General features: G+C 45.3%; 1 protein-coding gene across 1 annotated transcript; it reads left to right on the top strand.

Annotated features, from left to right (window-relative positions):
- Positions 1-1,205: 1,205 nt before the first annotated feature.
- Positions 1,206-24,178, top strand: LOC311193155 (vitellogenin-2-like; the record flags this gene model as incomplete). The annotated part of the gene is made up of 34 exons (XM_084265880.1): positions 1,206-1,245; positions 1,782-1,933; positions 3,718-3,969; positions 4,125-4,286; positions 4,445-4,593; positions 5,030-5,180; positions 5,278-5,438; positions 5,521-5,686; positions 6,168-6,293; positions 7,370-7,588; positions 7,959-8,176; positions 8,300-8,397; positions 8,811-8,935; positions 9,595-9,696; positions 10,293-10,412; positions 10,512-10,701; positions 11,027-11,120; positions 11,801-11,986; positions 12,191-12,317; positions 13,104-13,332; positions 13,421-13,596; positions 13,854-14,195; positions 14,535-14,582; positions 14,744-14,830; positions 16,368-16,580; positions 16,678-16,820; positions 18,141-18,279; positions 18,981-19,116; positions 20,228-20,414; positions 21,719-21,810; positions 22,281-22,378; positions 22,463-22,622; positions 23,717-23,878; positions 24,025-24,178. The coding sequence occupies 34 exons, from the start codon at positions 1,206-1,208 to the stop codon at positions 24,138-24,140; spliced, it is 5,166 nt and encodes a 1,721-aa protein (XP_084122006.1). The 3' UTR covers positions 24,141-24,178.
- Positions 24,179-24,329: the final 151 nt, after the last annotated feature.

Here is a 24,329-nt window from a genome sequence, read left to right as displayed (position 1 = left end):
ACTTACCATTTATCCAACCTTCAAAGCCATGTTGCGGCTCACTAATGCTGCTTTTTTCATGGATGGCTTAGCTTCTCTCTCGTGGACCACCAGTTGTGCCAGGGAAGAGGTTAAAGCAGGTGGATTGGGACATAAGGCCAGCATAAACACGGGGAAGCATTTGCCAGACTTCAAATTATCTTGAAGGTAAGAAAAAATTTTTAATCATACAGATGCCCCTCAGTCTGGGGGCCGCTGTAACCCTCTTGTGCACATCTCTGATAGGGGCAGTGCGGGTGTCTGTGTCAGTCCCCGGCAAGTCCAGCTCTGTGCCCCATTGTGGGGGGTGGCAGGGGACCTCGCCAAACCTTGGAGCCAAGAGCAGCCTGTAGGACCCACAGGAAAACGCCTACTGGTGTGAGACGGGGGCTGTGCGGCAGGGTGAAGATGCCATCCCTTGTGGCATGACATGAAATGAGTTTGGGTGAACCAGGCTTTGTACGCCTTTGTAAGCCAAGAGGTCTGTGTCTGTAATGCCAGCCAGCCTGACCCGTTCCACCTCACAGGGGTAACCCTCACCTCCACCCCTCCGTGGCTAGTGGTACAGGTGAGGGGACAACGCGTCAGCCCTGTCAGGGAAGGCAGGTGCCTGCCAGCAGTGTTTAGCCATGGCCTTTTTGGCAATGGTGGGGGGGAAGGTGTGTTACTGGGTGCATTTCCTGTCCCCAGAGAGCAGCGCTGGGGGTGACGGTGTGTCCCACACACAGTGGGTGGGTATCGGTGCCGTGTCACAGGAGGGCTGCCGGGGGATTTTGCACAACCCCGCTGGAGCAACACCAGTGTGATAAGCTGTGTGCATCGCGGTCAGGTCAGGGTAACCCGGGCAAAGTCAGCACAGGCTGCAACAGCGCTGGGGCTGCCAGTGCGTGAGGACAATCAGCAGCTTTTCTTGCACCAGAAAGATTTTGGCTTTAACTATATTTTAATACTTTTTAAACACTTATTTCAAAAGATAGTTTCAGAGTATTCAGGTGGTGATGTGAGAACAGAATTGTGATGGTCTTGGCTCAGAAATAACACCCAGCACCTTGTCCCTGACCCCATCTCCCTCAAAGGGTTTGAGTGGCTGATAAAAAGTTGATAACTCAACAAAATTCACTGTGCCTGTTAATAATTCCTCTATAAAAGCCACAGGTTTTCCCCTGCACTCTTCAGTTGCTTTTAGCATGAAGGGACTTGTCCTGGCCCTGGTGCTCACCCTCGTGGGTAAGTGGAAGCTTTACAACCACTACCAAGCTGCGATGGCCATCATGGTCCTGAGCAAACTGCATCTTCTCGGGGCCCACAGGGATATTTACAGCTTAATTTGCTGAGGCCCTTTTATGACTTGGGCTGCAAACTATTAAGTTTCTGTGCTTAGGCTTAGCAGCAGGGGAACAGCAGCGTAAGCAGCAGCTAGCGAATGGGGTTGGTGTGGACTGTGTGGGTTGCATCCCCAGAGCCCATTAGTGGTTGTTTGCCAGCCATTAGCACACTCAATAAATGAATAATAAATGGAAGTGTGCACAGAGATGGTGGGTTTCTCATGCATCCTTCTCTTTCCTCCCACACAGGGGGTCAGAAGCAGGACCTCGGTAAGTGTCCTCCCATACAACTGTGCCTTGCCTGCTGCTTGCAAGGCAGACCAATTTTTCAGTAGCAGCCACCCTCTCCCTTCTTTGCAGAGATGGTTCTCGTGAGAGCATCACAAACAGTTACGGTACAGGAGCTGTTTCTGTTTGTTTGGGTTTTTTTTTAAACAGAGCCTGTTTTTCATACCGGCAAGACCTACCTGTATGGCTACCAGGGCTTCATCCTGCACGGGCTGCCTGGCAGAAGCCTGCCAATGGCGGGAGTGAGGCTGACCTGCAAGCTGGAGATCAGCCGTGTGTCTCGCAGTGACCACCTTCTCCAGGTAAATCCCCAGGGGAGCAGGAACGCACCCATCCACACACAGATGCTTGGTTCATACCTCCAGGCTACAAATGACAAAACGATGCTAAGATCTTACAGAAGCTTGGGGCCCTTTCTGGTGCTGAGATGACCCCATAAGCCTGATGTCAGACCAAGTGTCTCTGCTCCAGCAGCGGTGATTTCCTCAGCATGGGCACAGGTGTGTGCATGGGCACTGAGCTTTGCACCCCCTATCCCCAAGCTGTGCTGGGGGAGAGCCAAGGGCACAGCTGGAGTGTCTGCAGCTGTAGCCAAGCTACTTTGGGTTGTGGGGAGGGACATAGAGACAGCTCTGCAGGCTTCCTCGCAGCCCATGCTTCTGGGTTGGGGGGGGGGGGGGGAGCCAGAGTTGCCCCAGTTCTGCCGCCATCACTAACTGACCCCCCTTTGCTAAAGCTGCCTTGGGTTCATCCCCACACAGAGAGGAACACGGCAGGGAGCTGCTTTAAAGAAATGACCTTAAGGTAGTTTTACAAAGGCAACACTAAGCTTGGGTATGAAAATGAGAATTCAAGCATGAAATATCCAGGTATTCCAACTCAGTCCAGCTTGGAGCTGGACTCAGTTACCCCATGAGAAAGTCCCATCTGTCTCCATTATCTTCCTTTTGATGTTCTTCATGTAGGCATTAATTCAAATTCTGATGATAATGTTTGTGCTTGGCATAATGATATCAGATCTGGAAGCACTGTTACTCACAAAAAAGACTAAACCAAACAGCCTAAGAACACTGGCGTGGAACGAAAGACCACAGAAAGGTATCTAGAAGGCACTACATGAGGAGAAAGCTGTAAGAGAGCACTTAGTGTTTGTTCTAGGAGTTTACTCAGTCTGTAGTCCTGTGCATATGTTACTGAAACAGCACGAAGGAATTCCTGTTACCAAACTTTGCACACTGCTGCGACAGTGGGCTCTGTGCGACCTCTGTAGAGGTGCTGTAACTCCAGCAAACGAGACCAATAGTTTGAGTAGGATTTAATTTGAGAAAACATGACAAGAGACAAGCCACCCATGCAGCTTTGATCCTAAATGCCTAAAATGAAGCAGAGCACTAAACCCACACCGCTTCCCTCTGCGCAGGGACTTGTACTTTTATGTGGGAGGGTGGGAGGCGGGTGTGTATGTGTGTGCAAGTGGAGACATACGCGCATGCAGGCACGCACTTCCCACTAGGTAGCAGTCGAGGCTTGTGTGCAAGCTTTACAGCTTGCTAAACTCAAAATGATGACAGAGAAGCCATCTCCCTAGTGGGCCCATCGCCTGTGCGAGGTGCTGCATTTGTCTCTGCTTCCCCATCAGCTGTGCTGAGGCTTTGGCAGGCTGGGACATGCTGGACAAGCAGCCAGAATAGTGCCCAATGCATTTAAGCAGGCAGCTCATGAGCAGTGGCTTGGCTGCCAGTGGACATCTGGGGAAAATGGGTGAATATCCTTCCTGTACAGGCTGCTGACAGACGGCAAAGGATGCATGAGAAACCCGCCACTCGCCCAACAAGCTTCACCAGACTTGCTGAAGTTTTGAATGCTGTTTGCATGATCTTATTTTTCTGGCAGAAATCCTTCATGGAAATTGCATTTTCAAGGATGCTTCCTTGGCCCAGCACAAGGGTGTGAGGTGGAAAACATCTCCTGTGGTGTCGGACCAAGTGACTTGTGTCCAGCCATGGACTGGCAGTGTCCATTTTCCCTGTTACTGCTGTTTCAAACTGAATGAACAGGATGAATGTTTTCCTAATTTTGTTCACAGATTCGATCACCGAAACTGGAGGAATTCAATGGCTACTGGCCCACAGACCCCTTCACTCCATCTTCAAGGGTCACAGAGACTATTTCTGCGTGTTTCAGCCAAGCCTTCAAGTTTGAGTACGCTGAGGGAAGGGTTGGAAGTATTTATGCCCCTGAGGACTGTCCCATCTTGTGCACTAATCTAGTGAGAGGGATTCTGAACATGATGCAGATAACCATCAAAAAAACACAAAATGTCTATGAGCTACAGGAGGTTTGTTTTTTCCATTCTGATTTTGCTTTTATGCTCATTTTACTGTTGTATAGTAACTTGCCTGTACATACACGTCCCAGGCATTTTTCTTGACTGATTTATTGCTGTTTCAATGACATCTCAAACAGAAAATTCATTGCCTTTAATACTCACAGGCTGGCATTGAAGGCATCTGCCAAACCAGATACGTTATCCGAGATGACATCAAGAATAACCGTGCCACCATTTCCAAAAGCAAGGACCTGATGGACTGCCAGGAGAAAGCGGTGAAGAACACGGGAATGGCATACATCCGCCCCTGCCCCACCTGCCCCCTGGTAGGAGCAGCACAGAGCCCTGCTGCCACGCTTTGGCACGACCCTCTGCTCTGCTAATCACTCACGCGTTGCTCTGATGTTAGATGGGAGTCTGGCTCATCTGTGCTCATTAACTACCGCTCGTGTGTACTTCTGACTGGGTCTCTTTGCACTTTTAGAAGGTCAGAAACATTAAGGGCACGGTGACGATCACTTACAAGATGAAGTATGATGACAGCGGGGCCTTGATGTTGTCTGCTACATCTGAGCAGGTGTACCAGTTCTCTCCCTTCAATGAACCCAGTGGGGTAGCAGCCATGGAGGCAAGGTAGGTGCTGTGCATGTCTTCAGTGTAGCTGTGATTATAAGAGCCAGGAGGAGATGCCTAAAACATGCTTGCTGTTGGTTTGTGAGTTAACAAGGAGCATCTGGCCCGTGGGCTGCAAAGGGTGCTGCTGCACGGTGCATCACTCAGGATGCCCAGCCAGGTCCCATGCCTTGCAGTCAGGGGGTGCTGTGGGGACACCTGAAACAATTGTCTAACCTCTCAGAGTCTTTGGCAAACTCTAATGAGAGCTCTCACCAGTCCCATGACGCTTCCAGATAATCCCAAGTAATGCATAAATAGAGAAGTGTGCGGTCTGTTTGTGGTCAAATTAATGGTCTTGCTGGGCACCCCTCAGTCTGCTCCAAGAGCTGTACATGTCCTGCACTCACATGGTAGGGTAAAAGGCTACTGATGCATTTCTTTCTCTCCCCTGAAGACAAGAACTGTCTTTGGTCAACATCAAAAAGACTCCCATCAGTGCTCCAAAAACTCAGCTGCAAAACCAGGGGAGTCTTCGTTATCAGTTCTCAGGAGAGCTACTCCAGATGCCAACTCCTTTAATAAGGATTAAAAATCCAGATTTGCAGGTATTAGAGGCTTACTTTCCATACTCCTTCATTATTTATAAGGTTAAAGGTCAAATTATTTTTAATGTGGATTCTTTCAACTGTCTTTTTCCTATAGTTAACAGAAACACTGCGGCAATTAGGTCGGCACAACGAAGAAGAAGAAGCCACTAAAGAAGCTTCAGCCAAGTTCCTGCAGATGGTCCAGCTTTTTCGTACAGTGACCATGGACCAGATTGAGTCTCTGTGGGTCCAGTTTGCCAGCGAGCCTCCCCACAGGTAACTCTGTCACCTTCAGCCAAGATTTCTGATCCAAGGCATACCAGGCAGTGGGGATAATGAGTCCTCCTCTCCCTGGCAGGCCCTGGTTCCTGAGCGGCATCTGTGCTGCTGGAGCTACTGACACATTCAGATTCCTGAAGCAAAAGATTCATGATGAGAAGCTGAACATCTGGGAAGCAGCTGTGGCTCTCCCGCTCGCCTTCCATTTCGTTACACCCAACAAGCACACCCTAGAAGTTGCCTCAGTGAGTACAGATCATTCTTCCTTCTGTTTCCTCCCCACTCTGTTTTTAAAGGTGAATTCACAGGATTAGAGTGAAAGATGCAACGTATTTTCTTCTACAGCTGTGAAATGCAAGGCATTAACAAAAATGGGACCTCTTTAGAAAATGTGATGAATCACTTGTTGCCAAAAATTTTTAATAGCTTTGATATTTGATGTTAAAACCCACACAGCCTAGGAAAATTGCTATTGATTTCTTTTTGCCAAAATAATTTAAAAAAATAGACAAAGAAAATCATATAATGTAACCAAAATCTAAAGTATGTACTGTATAACTGGAGCAAGGCTATTTACTTCTATTGTAGATGAATGACTAGCATTTGACTTGACTTCTGAAAATATTTAGGAAAGATCCTATTCATTTATTTCTTGAGTGTACTTTTCCCTAAATACCAGCTTTAGCTACTAGAAACATTAACAACTGCTGATTCTTTCCTCTGCAGACTTTTCTGACCTGTCCCCAGATCCAGAAAGCACCCATGCTTCGAATATTTGTCTACCTGGGATATGGTAGCATGGTAAACAAATACTGTGCTCAGTCTCCTTTTTGTCCAAATGAACTTCTTCAGGTCAGTGACTCTTAATTCCTATTCATAAGGGGTGAAGACATTTTAAAAATGCCTTTCTTTTAGCTCTTGCAATGCTGGCAGTAGGGTAACTAGCTGTTTATATGCCTCACTCTTAGCTGTGTTTGCCCGCAAAACTGCAAAGACAGTTTGAAACACAGAGCTGATGCCTCCCAAAAATCAGGTTCAGAACTTCAAATGTAAGTGGTGGAAGCCCAGGGGATAATGGATCCTGTAAACAGCCTGAAACTGCATTCAGGTCGGACAACTTGAGGATTAAAGCAAAACAATCATGATTCTTCTCCCAACTTTTGCATTATGTAGAGTGTACTTCAAAAATGGATTAAAAAGGCACAGAGGTGTGAATCCAAGCAAAGCTGTGGGTACGTCGCAGGTGAGGGCTTCCAAAGAGGCCCTGCTACATAATACCACATCACACTCAGAAATACTCAGGATGTTGTGGCTCTAATTCATTGCTCAGAAGGACTCAGCACTGACACGACCTGCTTTTGTTAGATACAAATCTTCCACAATGAGAGAAATAGAGCCAAGCCACCACAAGGGTAATTTGCCTTCTCAGGACAGCAAAGTTGTTTAAGTGAATTTGCTGTTGCTATAGGAAGTGAAAAATACAGAATCATGGAAAGGTTTGGGTTAGGGACTAAATGGTTAGGGCCTAACCTAAATGGTTAGGGCCCCTAAGTTTTACCTACGGAAGTGTAATTCAGCAGCAGCGTAGCCCTGGGACTGCAGGCTGGCAGGGCTGGCGCAGGAGCCCAGGGAGCGACCAAACTGGGCATCTGCTTGGGGCTGCTCTTGAACTTGCAGCAGGCACTCTGGTACAGATGTCTGCCAAGGAGCTCAGTTAACATCAGTTGCAGCACCGTGTCAGGGAAAACGCAAGTTTGCTTGTATGTTCCATGTTTAGCATCCTGACAGTGATGGCGAGACCTTTCCTGGGAGAAAAACCCAAACAGCTTTACTCAGGGTTTTGCACCTGTAGCAGTTTTGTTTGCTGTGGGAGTGCATGTTTCTATGCATCAGTACACGGTAAGATTAACAGACTTCTCTCTTTTCAGCCACTCCATGACCTTGCTACTGAGGCCACCAGCAAAGGCAACACCAAAGACATGGCCTTGGCCCTGAAAGCCATCGGCAACGCGGGCCAGCCAGCCAGTATCAAACGCATCACAAAGTTTTTGCCAACCTTTTCACCTGCTGCAGCTTCACTTCCGAGCAGAATTCATGCTGACGCCGTGTTGGCCTTGCGGAAAATTGCCAGAAAAGACCCTGAAAAAGTAAGTGAAATTATTATTTAAGCAAACGTTGTAGAGGGTGTGATTTGAGCTTACTTAGTGATGCAGGAGCAATAAAGCCGTCAGGTAACACTCAGAACTCTGGGCAGATTCCTCAGCTACTGGTCTTCCTCTTGCTCACACTGCACATTCTTGCCATCACCTGAGCCTGGCAGATGTCTGGTTAAAGGGTCGCTTTAGTCCTGGTGACACTGTTCACTCTGCACCCAGCAATGCCACAGTGGCAGAGCTCAGGTTCAAGTCTCTGTTGAGGCTTTTCTCCATTCACTGCAGCTTATACACACACAGCTTAGGAACCACTTCTCACCGAGGTGTTATGAAGTACTCATGGGTTTGTGCCTTCCTCCTCTAGGTCAGGGAGATCTGCCTTCAGGTCTTTATGGATAACAAACTTGCTCCTAACGTCCGAATGGTGGCTTGCATTGTCCTCTTCGAAACTAAGCCGTCTCTTCCAATTGTAACAGCTATAGCCAGCTCACTGCTGTTGGAGCCCAGCTTACAAGTAGCCAGCTTCACATATTCACACATGAAGGCTTTGGCAGCAGGCAGGATCCCACAGCTCTATAGCCTGTAAGTAGAGGAAGAAGTATATTTTTAGTAGCAAAAATCCAGATGATTCTTTTTTCTTGCAGTTTTCTAGGAATTGAGTCACAGATGTCTACCTTCATTTGATTTTAACTCTTTATTACTCAGATCTGCTGCTTGCAACATTGCTATTAAACTAGTGAGCCCCAGACTTGACAGGCTGAGCTATCGCTATAGCAAGGTCATTCACATCGGCGGTTATTCCTGTGAGTACCAGCTGCCCTCTTCACTGCTTTGGAGTATGTAGCCAAATGCATCTATTGTGTCCCATGATTTTCATCCAAAATCTCATATCATGGGCTGGGGGTTCAGTGCACTCTTGAAACAGGAAAAGCACAAGAGCCTTCTGACATGCAAAATCCCCTGAGGGGGTGTTCTCCCCTCTGGGTATCTGCTGGGGAAAGCAGTAACTCAACAAGGATTTGGGCATCCTTCAATCACTGTGGTTGTGTTGACTCTGCCCTGGAACAAAGTTCCCATCTTGGGGTTACAAACTCGAGGATCCATGGGACTGAGTCCTGACTGAACCCCTCGTGACCTAGAACAGCAAGTACCTGAGGTGGCTTACATGCACCAAACACCTAACCAACATCTCTGCTGCTTTTTATTCCCATGATAGTCCAATATCAGGCTGGTGCCATTTGGAGGGCCTATCTAATGAATGGTCCCAGTGCCATGTTTCCATCTGATATAATCACAAAAGTCAGAGGATATTATGCAAATACTGCAACGGATATTGTCGAGGTAAGTAATCCAGCCAAACAGCCAGCAAGGTACAAGGCAGCTACAGGTAGTATGCCTTGCTAAGTCATTCGGACCATGATGTAGTGTTTAACTCCATCTCTGACTGTGAGGGCAGATGTGGAAGAGAAAATTTAGATAATGATTTTACCCGGGCTTCTTCTTTTAATTTGGCTTCTTGACACAGATTCATCAATGAATGCATTCACTATAGGCATGCAAATCCAGCAGAGCAATGGAAAGCTTACGCAGCAGAACATTCATCTGCCTACCTAAAGTCATGTGGCATCTAGGGTACTTTGCATAAGTACAGGGAAACAGCATCTCAAATTAAGTTTCAGCCAGCAGTGCAGCCAGGGCAGCATGAAGCCATGTAACAGCACGCCGGCATTTACTCAGGTTCTTGGGCAAGCTTTGCAGCCTGGGCTGAGCTCTGTGCTGCCCTAAAATTATCCCTGCTGACTAATTCAAAGCTGGCTCAGCATGTCCTCAGCATCTGCAGCCATAGCCTGCAGTCATCTGCCAGGCAGACACAGCCTTATAAGTGCAGCGGCTTCATGAAGCACATATTTAGAGCAGCCTTAGTGAGCGTAATACTGGGTACAGAGGTTTTCCATGGCTTCATGTACTTGGGCTGAGACACCCAATTGTGTTTCATACAGGTGGCTCTCCGGTCACAAAGCCTACTCCAGCTTATCAGGAAGCAGAGTATTCCCTTTGCAGAGTATGACACATACAGGACACTGAAGGAACTCGGCCAAACGGTACGTCTCTGTGCACCCTTCTGATGTTTGTAATGCACGGTTCCCACCAGCGCCAGGGTTGCATCACCCACCAAGTCGTCCCTTTGATGTTTCAGTGAGAGAGGAGTCAGTCATCCTGTTTGGTCATGGAAAGATGTACTTACATTGTACTTACACTGTCAACAGATGCCACCTTTTCACTCAGCATGTGTCTGGCCTTAATGTTCAGTACAAAAGAAGATGATGATGATGCTGGTAGCCAGAATTCACGTGTTTTAAAGTGTATGTTAAAATACAGTCAGTGGTTGCTCTGCTCTTTAAAATGATTGTTGAATAAGGTTTTTGTTCATGAGTCCTTGGGTGTCACCCCCTGCTTACAGCAGCAGAAATTAGCAAATTCTTACCTCATCCTTCTGTGAGGAAACTCCCACTGCAGTCAGTTATGCAATGTAAGACAGGCCACATTGGCAAAGACCTTTAAGATGCCTATTAGATTTTGGCTAAGGAACCATGGTTCCCAGCCTTCAGATGGGATCTACTCTTTGCTAATACATTACAATTTTTAACTGACATTACCTGTTTCTTCACTTTCTCCCCCATCTCTCCTTACACCATAGCTTCCAGGATGGAAAGAACTGCCTCCTGAAGAGACTCTGGTGTCTGCTTATGTCAAAGTATTGGGCCAAGAGATCGCCTTTGCTGACATTGATAAAGATGCCATTCAGCAGACCATGATGGTACTGACAAGGCTGTTGTCTTTTTAATCTGTGATGCTGAATAATTTCCCTTCTCTGTCTCTTCTTATGCACGTACCTATCCAATTGCTCTGTTTTCAGAGCCTAACTGGATCATCAAACTGGCAGCTGGTGTTGAAAAAACTGTTGGAAGAGTTTCAGCGAGGCATCTCGGCCCGATGGACCCTGCCAGTGGTGGTGGCTGAGCTGCAGCACACTGTCCCCACAGTGGTCGGTGTGCCGCTGGAGTTCAGCCTGTGTGGTGCTGCGCTGGCCCAGGCTGTGGCTGATGGTGAGCTTAGGGGTTTCCCTATAATAATTGTGGGTCCAATCCATCTGCTGAAATTAAATCGCTCTATAATCTTGAAAAGTACTCTTGTGATGTGGAAACATCAGTATTCAAACTACCTCCAAAGGGTCTGAGAAGCAATTAACGTGTTTCAGTTGGGATGTGTTTGTGTAACTCTGGTTTGGTGTAGCCATCTTTAAATAATCACCTAAAGTATTTCAAAATGTAAGAGCCCTGCCCATGCATTAACTACTCTGCTTACTGAAAACACCGTATCTCCAGCATTTGCTGCTCCTCTGTCCATATAATTCCCATCTGTTTTTTGCAGTGGAAATGCAGATATCCCCACCACTACCTGACAATTTTAGACCTTCGCAGCTGTTGGAAGCCAACATGGAAATTCATGCTGACATCAAGCCAAAGTAAAAATGACACGTATTTATATCTATATTTATATTTATATGAATACTTTAAATAGATATGTAAGTGCGCTTCGTTACACAGGGCTGTGACATCTCCCAGCTTTGGGACAGTTGTGCTAGACCAGAGCAGTGAAGCTGCAGGACAGCACCACAATGACCTGATGCTCCATGACCCTGCAGACGTAGCAATGTGCACTGTATCCCACAGGATGCTGTGCTCTTGTTCTGCCACTGCTAAAAATGCTCACATTTCAACCTGTTCAGTGACAAAAGACACTGAGCTGGGACGGTGTATGTGCTTGCGCACAAGCATGTCATCGCCATCTGCCACAAGCTGGGGGGATTTCAGGGGGAAAAGGGAAATGCAAAACCAAAAGCAACAGTACTAGGAAGAAGAATAATTTTAAAAGGCACAATCTGAAGCTAGAAGGCTCAGGCGTTAGCTTGTCCTCAAGCACTCTATTAGTGACAAAGCAGTGTCAGCATTGTTCAGCAGGCAAATCCTTTCACCTTTTCAGTGGCACTTCAGCTGGTTTTTATCCTGTTACGATACATCTCTTCATCCATCAGCAGTGCTCTTACAAGGAACAGAACAGCGTGAAAATGTAATTTTGCATTTCAAAGTTAAATATGTGCATATTAATCTGTAATTATGCACGTTTTTATTTCCACCCTTTCAGGGCGCATTTTCACGTGAGGGCGATGATGGGGATTAATACACAGTACTTCCAGAGCGGGCTGGAATTTCACGCCGACTTCAGTGCCAACACCACGATGAAATTTGATGCTAGGATAAATATTAAAGAGAAAAATCTGAAGATTGAAACCCTTCCCTGCCGTCAGGAGGTTGAGCTCGCAGCTGTGAGGTACAGAAGAGCTTGTTGCAGTTGCTTGTTACGTGTTACTTACCATGAGCTCCTTGTGATAAAAGCATCAACATACGACTGACTCCCTGTTAGGCTCTGCCCTACCTTGGCAGCCACATAAAGCTGAGTACTGTCTTTTGTGCACCAGCAAAGGCAGGAAAGCAAAATCAGATGTCAGTTGTGTGCCATTTATCACCTCTGCAGGAGTGAAGCTCATGCTGTTTCAAGGAACATGGAAGAAGTAGATTTTGAAAAGAAATCCCAGCTTCTCCCCAAAGGAGACTGGCCATTTCAGCCATCAGAAAGACCTTCCAGACCTGGCAGCTGGAAGGTAAGGAGGCCTCTCACTTGCAGTATTGCACCTATATTGTAGAGAACAGACAGCTCCCCGGAGGGGCTGAGCACCCCCAGCACAGCAGCTGAATAACCAGATCACAAACACAGGGGCTGTGAGGTTCAGCAGGTGCCTGCCATATCCCAGACCGAGCCTAACATAAGTCCCAGTGGGTTCCAGACATGTTTGTTCAAAGTCTACTCACTCTCATCACCTCATGCAGGCAGGGTGGCCTTGACAGCAAGTCTTCCTAGTTCTCTGCAGTCATGGGCTGGCATGTGAATTTCGCATCCTTTGTATCGTGTCCCTTTTTTTTTTCCAAGACAAAGTGATGTGGAAAAGACGGCTCTTGGGCATGATATAAATTTTCTTCCCAAACCCTGAGGCAGTCCCCACAGTGGACTGCAGAAGCCCATTCTCTTAGGTGCTCTTTCTGAGGCTGGTGTGGGAAGGGGAGGTTGAGTTGTAACAGGAGGACTAGTGACCCAAAACTGATGGAGAGCAATAGCCCCACCAAAGAGCTCTACAGCTTCTCACTGGGAGTGTGTTTGTGAAACACTGCCTGGGAAAGGCTGGGCAGGAGAGCTGTCCTCTTCTGCAGAACACTTTGGAGGAAAAAACACAGCTTCCAATGCTTGTATCCCTAATTTTAAGCTGTGCTTACTTACTTAGGCAGGACTGTCATCATTCCCTTCATTAATAGGAGGAAAGATTTTAGGAGCTGTGACTTTTTTTTTTTTTTGTGGAAAATCTCTTTATTTGTGGTATTTTTGTGTAATGCAGCAAAGCCATGCTCCTAGCGAGATATCCAAAGGATACCAGGAAGGTTCAGAAGAGGCACATCACCACAGTGAAGGAGGGAGATTTTATGCACACATCTCCTGTAGAAAATTTGAGAGTTTGGGATGCTCCACTTGTTTCAGCCTGAAGTCACGAAATTCTGCTTTCTTAAGAAGTTCCTATCTGCACAAATTAGTTGGAGATCTTGAAGCCAAAATAGTTTTGAAGCCAGGTACAGTCATGACAACAAGTTTTTCTGTCAATCTCTGAGAGTACTGCTCAAGCAGCACAACCCTGCAATGTAAGTATCTTGATTTTAGTTCAAACAGATGCTGATATTGACAAAATTCAGCTGGAGATTCAGGCAGGATCCAAAGCAGCTTCCAAAATAATTGATGTAGCAAGCTCAGGGGCTAAAGAAGAGGTTGAGACATCTCCATTGGAGGACATTCAAGCTAAACTAAAGAAGATTCTGGGCTTTGAAAATGTATTCAAGGTAAGAGACTTTGAGCATTGGAGAGGGAAATATTTTCCTGTAAATGAAAGGTTTATAGTGTGGAAAACTGGCATGGGAAAGCAAGGATTTTGGCGGGGAAGAACGGGTCTAGGTGAGTTCTAGTGCAGCTTCTGCAGTGTTGCGGGGTCAGGGGGTTGTATTTCACTGAAAGCCTGAGGTTGAGCAGCTTGTCCAGCACCCAGCAAAATGTTCTAGAACAAGCTACAACCTCGTAACGCTTTGACTTGTGTTTGGAGGTCACAAACGGAACGCGCCGCCGTAGGAAACAGGTTCACAGAACCAAAGAGCCTCCAGTGACAGACCTCTGGGCTGAGCCCAGTGCAAACCCCTTCTCCAGTTCATCCTCTTCTGCCACTGCTGCCTCTGCTCATGGCAAAGGGCCTGGAAACGAACACGGGAGGGATGAAACCAGGCGACCTGGGAAGAGGTGCTGCAGCAACTGCAAGAGCAGCAGCCGGGGCAGCAGCAGCAGCAGCAGTGTCAGCTCTGCTAGCAGTAAAATCTGCAGCAGCAGCAGCAGCGAAGACCACTCCGAAGACTGGCACTGCAGTGGGGACACTGAATATTCCCACCAAAAGGTAATTCACCCAGGCTGGACTGTTTTCTGTTTCTTTTGCGCATGAGGAAATTCCCCCCATAGAGTATGGACCAAAGAAAGAGAGAACAGAGAGTTGAGGGTGGTTGTTTGCTGCAGGATGGACAAGGTAACCACCTAGCAAAGCTTGTCCCCCTTTAACCTTTCAACATTTCAGTTCAGAAAGTTTTGCATTTCAGAAGATTTCACTTTAAAATGTTTTTAAAAAAATATTTTGTTTCAGGGTTTTTTCTATACTCAACACTGAACTTTTTAATGCATTTCTCCAAAGTTAGTCCTATGTCTTCTCTTAGATCTTCTTACATACTATCTATCTTCACAGGCAAATTTACCCATTTACCGGCTTTGGTTCAAGCCAGCAGATGCACAGGTACATTTACTGCTGATACCCTGAGCAGGGCCTGCAACTGCTCTCACTAGCTGTGTTGCAACTAGAGCTTAGCTCTCTGAGAATAAAAATAAGAGAAATTACTTCTGCAACCCCTTCCAGTGGTAAAAAACTTGCCTTGAGGTGATTCTCTGGTTTTGCAGGACCCAGGAAGGGAAGTTCTGAACTGCAGCATCAGCTTCTCCTCTGCTTCAGCTAGTGATGAAGGCATCTTTAGTGCCATGTCTCAGGTGAGTGTCTTAATGTATAAGAAATAAAAATATTTGCTTTGGATTTCCAGTTATTGTGTGTTTATAAAAGAATAGGAAAACTAAAAAATTTAGCATATTAGGTAGCATATAGAAAGCAAATGGAATGTTTCCTGGTTCACAAAGGAGAGCGCATCAGATAGCCACTGAATGCTGGTCGATATTCACTCAATACAGGCTATGTTTTTTAATGAAACTGGAATCTATTGATGGATATGTTGAAATTTGTGTTACTCAGTAAATACTTCACTGTAAATATGAGAAGACTTTAGCAGTGCTGACCTGCTTGAACAGAAACTGGTTTCAGGTACATTTTTTAGTGCATAGCTCTCTGTAAAACTTCAGGACTTGACTCTGCTGCTCTTCTGTTCACTGGGTCTTTACTGACGAGTTCCTGTTAGCAGGACCATACAAGGCCTTTGGAACGACCTTGATTTTGCAGTACTGCTCCAGCTTTGATAGCATTCCAGGTGTTTCTTCAGGAAGGACTGCATGGTACATGGTTAATAGTACCTGGTCCTTCTGTGAGAACTATTGTACGAACTGATGGAATCTGGTGCAGGTCTCATCAATGGAAACTGTCACTCATTTCATGACCTACCTGCATACAAAATAGTAAAACTTACTTTGCTGAGGTACCCTCTCTGCACCAGTAGCTCCCAGTTGTTATTGCAAGTAGCTTGCAGAAAAACGGGCAACTAGATCTACCTTTTCCTACTCATTTCCATGTAACTTGAATTCACCTCTCTTGTCCATCTTTTCACCACATTACAACTTCCCTGGATTCTTCCCAGTCTTCCCCAGTGCTCTCACCACACACCACCCCCCTTCTTCCTCAGCCACAGCCTCACTCTTTCCCTGCTTCCCCACAAGTCCTCAGCAGCTCTGTCTTGCCCAGCCCTTCTGTGGGTCTGTCCCCGGGACCTGGTGGCACAGGGACAACCCGCAGCCTCACGGCTCGGCCCACCTGCAGCTCTGCCCTGGTCATGGGGACTCCTACCCCACAGCTCTTGTAGGACAGCCTCAGCCCGACTCTGAATGGGGCCACATGCTGCTCCTTGGGCGAGTACCGCACTTTGGACTGCCCGGAACAGATCCCTCTGCCAACACAAATCGTTACAGGTTTAAACAGGCAGTTACATGAATTTTATCAAGAAGACTCTTAGCTAAGCTACAGGTTGGTAAGAGCACAGTGCTGAGCTGGGTGATACTGGTTCATTATATAGTAAGGCCCTACTCCATACTTCCTTTTTTTCAGACTGAGGTGACTTTACAGATTCCCAGCACTACTGCTTTACTTGCATAGGTCATGGCAGCTCTCCCTTGAGAGACTGGGGCAAAACTAGACGTGAACTGAATAGATTGAGTGATGAGCTGTGATGTTGTCCCATGCTTCACATAAATAGACTCTTTGAATTAAACTTTTCCTTTACAAATGTGTTTTATCTGTGTTTTTAATACAGTCATTTTGACACTTTATTTGTGTCTTTGATCTCTATTTCCTCTTTTCTGGCTTAAGCCTAAATTCCTGGGAGACAGCAAGCCACCAATACTGGCTGCAGTCCTTCGTGCCATCCACAGAAACCAGCAGCAAACAGGATTACAGCTTGTGCTGTACACTGATACACAACCCACAGGAACAAGGATACAGGTGTTTGTCTCGAGCATCACAGGATCAAGTAGGTGGAAAGTCTGTGCTGATGCTTCAGTAATAAATTCCCATAAAGTATCGGTAAGTTTAAAATAATGAGCTGCTCAAATGTAAATGAAATATAAAGATCTTACTATTTTTTTACATATACATATATATATATATTCCCCTCTGCTAGGGTTCTCTTAAATGGGGTAAAGATTGCCAGGACTACCAGATTGGTGCTCAGATTGCCACAGGGCAATTCGCCGCTTACCCAGCTACGCAGATGAAGCTGCAGTGGCCAAAAGTGCCTTCAGTAGTCCGAACAACTGCAAGATGGTGAGATTTTACTTTAGCTTTTGAAATATTCACCTGTGTCAGTGATCCAGATCATTACAGATTGCAGTTTCTGAGCTGGAAAATATCCCCTTAATCAGCAAAATATTATAAAAAAGCCCAGATTACATGTGTCTCTTTTTTCTGTGTATTCATTCCCTCAAAGCGTAGTGCTTTTCAATTTGCAGGAGAAACTGCTTGAAACAAAGGGGATAATGGGATTCACCTGATGTATTGTACAGTTTTAATTGGAAGTGCCAGAATGAGGAAACTGGTCTCCCACTGCTTCCTAAGCGATGGGGTCTCAGAGCAGAAGACTCAGGTTCTCTGAAGGAGTCTGTCTCTTACAGACCATACAGGGAGAGTAATTTCCTAATGTAGGCACCTCACCTCCCCCTTCTGAGGAAGGTGATTCAGATACTTCCCATGAGGCTTACTGAGCATTGAATAGCAAATGTGTGACGATGCTTGGTGTAAGAAAGCTGTACCTGCTGGATTCCATCCCAGAGATGCCTATCTGTACACATACAGCATCTCCCGGATTTATTCACTCCTTGCATTCATACCTGCACTTGCCCACAATTAACATACAGACCCATGCCAAAGCCTGATCATTTCTCATAGTGCTACCAAAGCACAGACACTGACAGCCACTCAGTTATCTAAGCATGCAGCACAAGCCTTCACATTAAAGGCATGCAGGTGATTTGGTTAACAAATGTCTACTGAAGAGGACAATTTCTTGTCTTAGGCTGAACTGCCTGAAGCGCTGTCATCTGCCCTTATTAGAGGGGATGAAACCACCCCATTGACTATTCTGGAGCAAAGCCACAGCATACAGCTCTCTGGCTCTGAGACCATGCCTTTTCTAAAGGAATATGTTCTGTATTTCTCTGTGTCCCAAGCCTGTATGGGAACTCAACCAACTCACTGAAAATCTTAGTTGGTGAAGGATCCTTGCTAAAAGTCACTGCTGCAGGACTGGCACAGTAATATGAGGCTGTCTATTTTTTAGCATGTTAGTATTTCAGTTTTAACGCATTTGGTGCCTATTTTTAACTCTGAAAGTGTTTAAAACAAGTTGGCTGTGCTTTTCTTCTCAACCACTCTGCCATACAGTCTCTTGAAGACTGTTCCACCCATTAACAGTTAAAACGTGCCTGCCCATCCTCCCATGCACAATGCCATGTATTACCAAACCCTGATAGAAAACATGTCTAACACAGAAGGCATACTGCCTTTTTGGGGGTATTTTGGTCTGTACAAATTATCACCGATTTTTTTCAAAGACAGACTATTTTAATCACTTACTTCGTTTTCCAGGTTCTACTCATTTCTTCCAGGAGCTGCATACGTGCTTGGGTATTCCCAAAGGCAACAACGTGGTCCCTCACACCAGGCAACCCTGGTTATGGCTCTGACTTCTCCAAGAACCTGTGATGTGGTCCTCAAGCTACCTGAGGTAACTGTTAGCCTCATCTTTTATCCTGGGGCATTCAGCACTTATGACATTGAGGGTTAACATTGGGGGGGTTTAACCCACTGATTCTGGTTTTTTTTTATTTTTTAAGCTCTAAAGAAGCTCCCATCACAAGAACATTACATTCACACAGTGGGTTCCATTACGAAAATGTGTTATAATGCATTTCTCTTTTTCATGTAGCACGTAAACACATGAAAAAAAACAGGTTACAAAGCCACTGTCGCAACTGATTGCACTTTAACAATAACTTATTAAAAAGACCCAAATCTTCAGGAAGATAATAGGTTTTCCTGTGTCATGGAAGAGGCAATAAATGAGGTTCTACAGAAGCATGATAGCCAAACAGCAGCTCTCGACATATAGGCAGGGAGAGGGTGAGCATTTCAGGTAAGCAAACTGCTCAGACTCTGGGCAAACGTGATGTACAACTCCCAAAAAGGCTGCAGATTGGTGAATACCAAACTTCATCTACAGCACTGCTATTCTATACATGGTGGGTGCGTCCAACTGTAGAGCTATTTCACAGAGGAGTTTGTTCCTTTTTAGCTCTGACCTACATCGAGGTTCTAATTTAGCTGTCAGCCAGTGCAGTCCCCTCTGAACATTGCAGGAAAATGCAATCTCATCTCCTCACTCCGTTTCACGTTTACATTCCTGTTTGTTTTCTGACTGATTTTCAGCTCACAATTTACGACAGAGCCATCAGGCTTCCTCTGCCATTCCCATCAAGTCCAGGCACACCAATTTCAACACTACCACCCCCTGACAGGAACACCTTTCTCCAAGCAACGCTTTCAATCATTGAAAACCTTAAAGGTCAGCAATCAACCTATCTGCACAAGCACTGATTGATTTTTGCACATTTTTAGAAATATGATTTACACTTTTGACATAACTTGAAATTATTTTACATTCACTTAAATAATCAGTTGGACTTCAGATAGAAATAAACTCACCTGTATCAAACTCTGTGAGGATGTAAAGAAAAGGAAACTCACATTAGTAAGATGAAGCGATGCCAAACGCATCCATTGAAACTTCACTGCAGGGATGGCTTGTGAAGCAAAAGGAAAACATTACAAAGTTTATGAGAGGGATATCTAAGTGACCTCAGGTTTGGGGTGCTCTGCTTGATAAACGCTGTTCTGTAGAAGCTAAGACAGCTTCAAAATATACCCATTAATTTCACGTCCTGCACTTGATTCCGGAGGGATTATTGTTTCATTAATGCTGTACTAAGGGCTAATCACATTATACTGACCTAGGGCAAATTCTAAATGGAAAAGCTTTATGTAATACTGGGATAAGAAGTCACATTTTGCTGGAAATCAGTGGGCTGACACCATACCTATGCATATTACTTTGATAAACACCAAAACGGGTCCATATTAATTAAAATTGTTGGAAAATAATTTCAAATCAGAGCTGGTAGGATTGCCAACAAAATACCATTACAGTGAAAAGGGGAGATGTTTACTCTAGTGTGGCTTTTTTTCTTCCTCATCTCCTTGTAATCCTGGCTATGACTCAATAAAGGTAGCAGCATTTTAGTGAATTACCTCCAGTGTTGATGCCATGTGAATTGTTAAAAACGTTTGAGAAATTCTTTTGACTGCATCAAACTTAGAAAAGCCAAAAGGCCACAAACAGAGAGATGCACTGGTCCCAGCTCCGAGCAGAATTTATCTCACACAGCAACTGAATCATGAGTGGGTCCCGCTGCTGTCTGGGACTGGAAAATCTTTGCTTTCTTATTACTACAAATCCGATATGTTGTCTGAAGGAACTATATTGCTTTGCTATGGGAATAGGTTAAACCAGAAAATGTTTGGGTTTGTTTTTTTTTTTTAATTTCAAATCTAAAATAGAATAACTGTCTTTATGTGGATTATAAAAGGCTTGCTTTTGAATTTATTTTTTTTTTCAGGTCGTTGTTCAGTTTTCCAAAATACAATCACAACATTCAATGGAGTTGAATTTAATTATTCAATGCCTGTGAATTGCTACCATGTCCTGGTACAGGACTGTAGTCCAGAACTGAAATTCCTGGTGATGATAAAAAGGCTTGAAGAGTCTGCTGACCTTACAGCAATAAATGTCAGGCTCGCCAGCCAGTAAGTAATTGCAGACTTAATCACAAAAAGATGTCGAGCTGCATATGCTATAAACGTGGAGACCAGATTGTTAGGGCAGAGTGGTGTTAGCCTAAGTCTCATGCAAAAATTACTGATGGAAAGATTTCTAGGAGTGTCACTGGGATTTGGGAATTTGTCTTTCAAAAGTGCTTCTGAAATATATCTGAGGTTTGCAGTAACATGACGCCTTTACTTCCCAAAATTCTTCATTAATTTGTTAGCATTTAACCATCTCGTTTCAGTTCTTAGTAATTAGGTAGACACATGAACTACAAATGCAAAAGGGGCTATTGCAATAATTTAGCCTGGCCTCCTACACTAAGCTAATAATTAGAACTAATTAGCACCCACAATCATCTCAGCAGAGATGTTGAGAAGTGGACATAGCTAAAAAGGGAATTATCCCAGATTAGAGGCACTCTCTTAGGTCATCCCTTAGTTGGTGCATAATGTTCTAATCTATTTTAAATGAATTTAAGAAACACTTTGTTTCATCTTGGAGCTTCTGCCATCAATGGTTCTTCTTTAAAAGTATAGTCTGATACTATAAATTGTATGGGATTATGCATACCAAAATTATGGTAGGGAGTATTCTTCAAAGCACATAAACAGGCTTTGATCTGTAAGGTTTCATTACAAGTAATTATTTATTTCTGAGAATTGTGTGCCTAACTGTGCCATAAAGTTAGAGAAACAGGGACAAACTGGTATTCCCTGCACCTGTTCTGTGGAAGAACAGAAGGATGCTTGTTTTATAGACTGTATCTTTCATGATAAAGACAGTCCTCATCCCTGTATCATTACCAATCTTTTCATACAACTGTATGGATGTGCTTTTGATGTGCTTGAGCTTCATGTTTCTTCATTAGAGCACACACTGCAAACACTGCTCTAAAGAAAACCCTGCAATACACAATCAGGCTGTGAGAGTGCAGCCGTAGGGAAATCACCTTTGAAATGCAAAGCACCTTCCATGTATGCAAATGTAATAGCAATTACAATGTTCGGCAGGAAGGGTCCCTGTACCTCTCTTATGTCTTCCTGCCTGAACTGTGGCCACAAGCAGACACTCAGAGATGAGTAAAGCCAGGGAAAGGTGTCTGGTGAGCACGCCTCCCAGCATGCTTTCCTGGGGTCTCTCAGACTTTGTCCCAGAGGGAGCAGGTGACTCGTGCCCGAATGATACCAGCATCCTGTAGCATCAGTTCTACCAGATGTAGAAATGGTGAGCTGAATAGGGTGAAGGAGAAGCATTTGTTTATACTCATTTCCTTTATGTAAAGTGAGGTTGACATGTATGTTTCCAATGGACTCATCCAGTTGAAGATTAATGGTGTTCAAGCCTCAACAGATGTTCCATACACATCTAATTCTGGTAAGAGACTCAGCTTTCTTTGTCATTTAATCTTTTCTGACCTTTTGAAGAAGGCGAGGACGTGATCCTGCAAACACCTCTCCAGATAAAGATCGCCCTGATTTGAGAAACAGTTCATCATAGGTGATTGTAACACACCTTCACACTACCTTTCATAGGGGGTGGCAAGAAAGTTGAGCAAAGAAAGATGCTGATCCTGTGTATCTGTGCAGAAACCAAACAATGCAGGGCTGTGGCACCTTGGGCTGATTACAGAGACCACAGAACAGGCATCGAGATGTCCCCTGGCCACAGCCGCGTCACAGGGATTTGCCTTGTGGGAAAAGGAAGGGCCTTTCTCATTCCCCCCCACTCTCAAGATGCATTAGGACCTGCATTAAGTCTCCAGGAAATTAACAAGTGATTCAGATTGAACCCTGCAACAGTAAATTCCTTTTAAAAGAAACACCTTTCTTGCTTCTCTTTTGCAGATGCCAGCATGCTGATCAGCAGCGAAAAGGACGGCCTGTCACTAAAGGCCCCAGACTATGGCATAGACAAACTATATTATGATGGGCATAGACTTGAGGTAATATTTTGTTTTAATGAATTTCGGCGGGTTTATTTTTAGAAGAGAGTCATTTAAGGGCATCTTTTCTTTATTTCCACAAAGATTCGGGTTGCTTTCTGGATGGCTGGAAAAACATGTGGTATTTGTGGGAAATACGATGCTGAGAAGGAAAGGGAGTATCAAATGCCCAGTGGATATTTAGCCAAAGATGCAGTGAGTTTTGGTCAGTCCTGGATCATCTCAGAAGACCCCTGTGCTGGAGGTATGAAGCTTCTAACATATATTAATTTCATTACCTTTGAGTACTCAGTCACATTAATAAATTATTTATATTAGTTGTAGCAAAATTATTATTTTTCACTATTTTTGTGCTTAGTGGCCACAGATTAAAAATATATATCTGTTTTTCCTGAGTTTGGCAGTTCATTGCAGGTTCTGATTTTGCCACATTTTTACATCAACTTCACATGCACTATGTTGTTACTGAAGTTTGTGTATTACAGATAAAATTATAAACTTAAAACTCACAAAGATGGTCTGTTAGTATGAAGAGTAAGCAGTTTGTTGACAAAAGACATTTCATGTCATTCTTAATAGCTTCATTCTTTATTTCCATTCTGTTATTTCCAGGCTTTTAGTTTCCCAGGGGAAAAAAAAAATAAATCTATCCCTGGCTATCAAACTAGAGGGCATTTGAGGTGGGAAATCCCTGTTTTAATTTCCTCAGAGTGAAGATGTACTAAATCTGAAACCTTCAGCCCAGGAACAACTGTTCTTACCATCTAGGTTGCATGGAAACAAAACATGAATGTATTGGTAATGCTGGGGTGCACCACGTTTGGCGTGGAACCCAACCCTCTGGGCATGTGGTGGCATTTTTTGAATATATTCTTAGATCAAGTTTTCCTGAGGGATGGGTCTCGGAAGGCCTGGGTCAGAGAGGCTTGAGGATTAAGCTACCCAGCCATGGTAAGGCAGGTGTGACGCAGGGCACAGTGCAGAAGTGGATGTACAGGTATCTAGGAGCCTCTACTGCCCCAAAATGAAGTGCTGTCACAGTCTGGGTGAAGTTGAGTGTCAGTTGACCAAGGTTTCCACATGTATCTTTTTGGATTTGGCCACCTGTGTCCTACCGAGGGCCTGTTAGGCCAGCCTCTGTCCTCGGGACTGCGCCCCAGACGCCTCGCTTTCTGACAGCCGTTGACAGGACATGGACTCGCTTCAGGCAGCTCAGGCTCACGTAGCTCGAGTCACTTGGTTCATCCGCTGGGTCTCAGTTGCTAATTCTAGGAAATAAGTGCAAAAAGTTAGTTCTATTAATTCCGTAGGTGCTTTAAGGGCATTCCTGTTTCACAGCTTGCAAGCTGCATCGCAAATTTGTCAAAATCGAGAAGCCGGTTGCGTTTGAGAAGGCGGCAGCAAAATGCTTCTCCGTGGAGCCCGTGGTTCGCTGCGCTGACGGCTGCTCCGCAACCAGGGCCGTCCCGGTCTCCGTGGGCTTCCACTGCGTGCCAGCCGGTGAGGCTGCCGAACGGGTGCTTGTGGACAGCACGGCCAAGTCCGGCTGTGACCCTGTGAAAGCCCGGGGCTCACTGCAGTGCCACGGGTACCGCGATGCACAGGAACACCTCACACAAATTCTTTTCCTCTTTTCTCACTCACAGACTCCGCTGCCACTCTGGAAAGCCAGGCTAGGCTAGACCAGAAACCCGAGGACATCGTCAGCACCGTTTCGGCTCACACGGCGTGTTCCTGTGAACAGCAGTCGTGCCCGGCGTGACGCCCCGGCGCGCTGCTGGGTGCCGGTGCCAGCCCTGCCCCTGCAGAGCCCCTCCTTCTCTCCTTGTTTTGAGATCCTGAAAATAATTCTGGGCACCCTTCGCCGCGTTCGGCCTTTAATAAACCGTTAACTCTGCAAAAGCCGTCGCTCGGGCTCATTTCTCTCTGAACACGCGGCCACCGACGGTGG

This window comes from Gallinula chloropus (assembly GCF_964237585.1).
Source record: "Gallinula chloropus genome assembly, chromosome: 6".
In the NCBI taxonomy this organism is placed as follows: domain Eukaryota; kingdom Metazoa; phylum Chordata; class Aves; order Gruiformes; family Rallidae; genus Gallinula; species Gallinula chloropus.
The sequence above is the reverse complement of the archived record's forward strand: the minus strand, read 5'-3'. Positions and strand labels throughout refer to the sequence as shown.